The sequence below is a fragment of the Salvia hispanica genome, unplaced genomic scaffold, assembly GCF_023119035.1.
Source record: "Salvia hispanica cultivar TCC Black 2014 unplaced genomic scaffold, UniMelb_Shisp_WGS_1.0 HiC_scaffold_24, whole genome shotgun sequence".
In the NCBI taxonomy this organism is placed as follows: Eukaryota; Viridiplantae; Streptophyta; class Magnoliopsida; order Lamiales; family Lamiaceae; genus Salvia; species Salvia hispanica.
Window position 1 is genome coordinate 17,746 of NW_025951959.1, and position 4,291 is coordinate 22,036.

Below are 4,291 nucleotides of genomic sequence, written 5' to 3' on the forward strand. Positions count from 1 at the left end.
ATATCCAAAACATTTCATAGATCCCTGTCTGGGCCCAAAAGGAACTTAATATAAATAGGAGAATAAAGGAGACAGAAATAACACAATTTCATTATTTGTAATTTTCGAAAATTTCAGTTTCTCCCAGTAGGAATTTTCGAATTCCACTCCTATTCCCAAAAGGATTTCTTTGTCTTCTTTATTTAAGTCCTGAAAGTATTACAGTAAGATCAGCCCACACTGATATTGGGATAAAGTTCGGGAACCAGAGAGAAGATTTGTGGTCTAGTACTCAAATCATCACGTGGAGAAGAAGCTAGCCATCTTCAATTCTTTGAGAATTAATTAGGTATTTTTCTCCTTCCGTAGAAAAGCATGTTTTAGGTTTCAATATTCTTAAAGCATGATTAATTCAAGTTATGAGCATGATACATGTGATAATTACGCGAATAGATTTTGTCTAAATAATCTGCTAAATAGATCTGATTATTATGTGATTGATTTATGTGAGCGCTTCCGCTGCCAGCACCTTCAACTAAATCGTCCTATAGTGGACTAAAATCGTTCTTATAATGAACTAAATTAGTGTTCTTTAATTATAGATTTAAGATTAGGTATACTTTGCTCAAGTTGGTGAGCCGTGTGAAGGGAAACCTTCCCGCACGGTTCGGAGAGCACTGAATTAGAATGAGAGGTTCACCACCACATCATTGCATGCAAGGGGAGCTCGCTCGATTCGCAGATTGGTCCGACTCGTAATTCACTTCTGACCCCGTGTTCGATAGCCCGACCGTAGTGATGTTAATTGTGGTTACATTCATAAGTAGCTTGGTCCATCTTTATTCTATTTCATATATTGGTGTTGGTGTTTATGCCGATTTAAACTATCTTAATCGATTTGTTTGTGGAGAAATTCAATAAAATCTCGAGATTTATCAGATTGTTTATAAAGCAATCCGAATAAATTTCTATGAGTCATAGTATTAGTTTTTTGTGTTATTGTTTTACACTTTCGTCTGTTGGACCCTGCTTTACTTATTCCATGAGTCATAGTATATGTTTTTAAGCATGTTTCGTTTAGTCTATATTAGCTTTCTAATGAAAATGAAATTGAATCTGTATCTTCTGTAACGTATTTTAGTTTCAATGGTCATAAGTATATATGTATGGAATTCTTATCCTTTTTCTAGTTGTTTGAGTCTTAACTGATGCTGGTTGAGAAACCTATTGGATAAAAAATTACACTATTGTTTTTTCAAATCTGGATTTTTTAAAAGATTTTTATTAGGGTTTATGAATTAATACTTGTTTATATTTTTTTTCCTAGATCTGTGATTTAGTTTTTCATTTATTTGGTTAAAGTAGCCTTTGTTATCTTAAGCTACATGTTATCACATATAACTCTTTGTTTATTGTTTTGCTGCAGATCTAGTAATATGGGTAAGGAAAAGATTCATATCAGTATTGTGGTCATTGGCCATGTCGACTCTGGGAAGTCGACCACCACTGGACATCTCATCTACAAGCTTGGTGGTATTGACAAGCGTGTGATTGAGAGGTTTGAGAAGGAAGCTGCTGAGATGAACAAGAGGTCGTTCAAGTATGCGTGGGTTCTTGACAAGCTCAAGGCTGAGCGTGAACGTGGTATCACCATTGATATCGCTCTCTGGAAGTTCGAGACTACCAAGTACTACTGCACCGTCATTGATGCTCCTGGACATCGCGATTTCATCAAGAACATGATTACAGGAACCTCTCAGGCTGATTGTGCTGTGCTCATCATCGATTCCACCACCGGTGGTTTTGAAGCTGGTATCTCCAAGGATGGACAGACCCGTGAGCACGCTCTTCTGGCTTTTACTCTTGGTGTGAAGCAGATGATCTGTTGCTGTAACAAGGTAAATCATTGCATATTCTCTTTCGTTCCATGTATTCCTTAAGTTATGTGTTATTTGTAGTTATACTGTATGCTCACTGCTTGTCTTCTATTTGAATGTGATGCTCCTTGATTTACCTTCCTGTGTGATGGATGTTTGGTAAATCAAAATGAGGAGTGGTCCTTCATTATAGACAGCTTATTGTGAATATTTTGGATAGTTCAATTTGGGAGAGCCCACCTGATTCAGGGTGGTAGCTACGGGTTCGAATCCCGTCAGTCCATTTGTTTGTATAGTATTATATTATATGCTCTTTCTATTATGCCTGCGTTATATATTTTTTCTATCATTGTTAATTTTATCTGTTAATTGTTAAAGGATTAGAATATCTAGTTATTGGCGTATATAATGTTATTTTATCTTAAATGCTTTCTCCTGTGTTTGGTGCAAGATTTTATTACTTATTCTTGCTTAGCCTAATGATGTTACTACTATTTTTTTGTGGCAATAGCCCTAGATATAAAACTGTTACCTGGTACTGTTATTCACATTTTATTTGTATTTTGTTAGATGGATGCTACCACTCCTAAATACTCCAAGGCAAGGTATGACGAAATCATCAAGGAAGTCTCTTCCTACCTGAAGAAGGTTGGTTACAACCCTGAGAAGATCCCGTTTGTGCCCATCTCTGGATTTGAGGGTGACAATATGATTGAGAGGTCGACCAACCTTGACTGGTACAAGGGCCCAACTCTTCTAGAGGCTCTTGATGCTGTCCAGGAGCCAAAGAGGCCCTCAGACAAGCCTCTCCGTCTCCCACTTCAGGATGTCTACAAGATTGGTGGTATTGGAACTGTGCCAGTCGGAAGAGTTGAGACCGGTGTCATCAAACCTGGTATGGTTGTCACCTTCGGACCAACTGGGCTTACCACTGAGGTCAAGTCTGTTGAGATGCACCACGAGGCCCTCCAGGAAGCTCTCCCAGGTGACAATGTTGGCTTCAACGTCAAGAACGTTGCTGTGAAGGATCTGAAGCGTGGTTTTGTTGCATCGAACTCCAAGGATGACCCTGCCAAGGAGGCTGCAAACTTCACTTCCCAGGTCATCATCATGAACCACCCTGGTCAGATTGGAAATGGTTATGCTCCAGTCCTCGATTGCCACACTTCACACATTGCTGTGAAGTTTTCTGAGCTCATGACCAAGATTGACAGACGATCTGGAAAGGAGCTTGAGAAGGAGCCTAAGTTTTTGAAGAATGGTGATGCCGGTATGGTTAAGATGATTCCGACCAAGCCCATGGTTGTGGAGACATTCTCTCAGTACCCGCCTCTTGGAAGGTTTGCTGTTAGGGACATGCGTCAGACTGTTGCTGTTGGTGTGATCAAGAGTGTGGAGAAGAAGGACCCATCAGGAGCCAAGGTGACCAAGGCAGCTGCGAAGAAGGGTGCCAAGTGAACTACGTTCACTCCACATATCATCTCTCATTTTATTTCTTACAAGAACCTCGTATTTTATGTTGGTCTTAAAACTACCTGTCTTTTAATTTCAGTGTTTTGGTATTTGTCGTGCGATTTTTGCTCCCAGAATTGGATTCTGGATCGCCGATGGCGTATGTTCGTATGACTTTACTTTTTGTGTTTTTATAGTATCATCACTTCTTGCGTTTCTGTTATGCTTATTTAAATTATGTTTTTTTAAAGCTTTTCTTTTGATAATCTTGAATATGCTCTTTTGCTGGCCGTTTATTATATTTTCTCCTTTTGCTTACTCGCCTTCTTGTCATCTGGCGCTTTATTGGTATTGCTAGTAATTGTTAATTTACTAGAGTTGCTGGAGTGCTGCGCTCCATGGGAATTGTTAATTGTTTGATTCTCCTATTGCCTATTTTCCCACTGCTTCCCTTGCCTTTTTATATGTGTGCTCGATTTGTGCGTACATTTTTTAATGGAAGTGTTCTTTATGGTGTCGCGCTCAATGGGGTTGGGTAAAAGAGGTAGCAATGGCGGTCGACGACGGAAAGCTATGGGCGGTTTGCTAAGGTATAAAGAGTGATAGTTGGTGTTGTAAGTAGTTAAAATATGTTATGATGTAGATTAAGTAGTTTGTGATGTCATTATAATTATTGAATGCTTCTACGGAGACGGGTATTTATTTTTTCAGATCTGATCTAATAAAGAGTGAACTATATATTTAGTTTATGGAATTTGTCCTTCACATGTAAGGCAGTCCAATTGTCCTTCACATGTAAGGCAGTCCAAAAGAATACTATCCTAGATTTTGACCTCTCTACATGTAAAATACTTTTTCACTTTTTCAATTATATTTGGCGGACAAATGCCTCCCCAACTTATGAGAACATCTTTGCCCATTCCAATTTTTTTCACGAATTGTGCACATCACTTGTAGTATCACTCTCCCTAAATGAGTACTCC

General features: G+C 38.8%; 1 protein-coding gene across 1 annotated transcript; it reads left to right on the forward strand.

The window, feature by feature from the left end:
* The first annotated feature begins 1,383 nt into the window (after positions 1-1,383).
* On the forward strand, positions 1,384-3,524 carry LOC125198760 (elongation factor 1-alpha). Its single transcript, XM_048097042.1, has 2 exons — positions 1,384-1,877; positions 2,427-3,524. The coding sequence occupies exons 1-2, from the start codon at positions 1,416-1,418 to the stop codon at positions 3,312-3,314; spliced, it is 1,350 nt and encodes a 449-aa protein (XP_047952999.1). The 5' UTR covers positions 1,384-1,415; the 3' UTR covers positions 3,315-3,524.
* Positions 3,525-4,291: the final 767 nt, after the last annotated feature.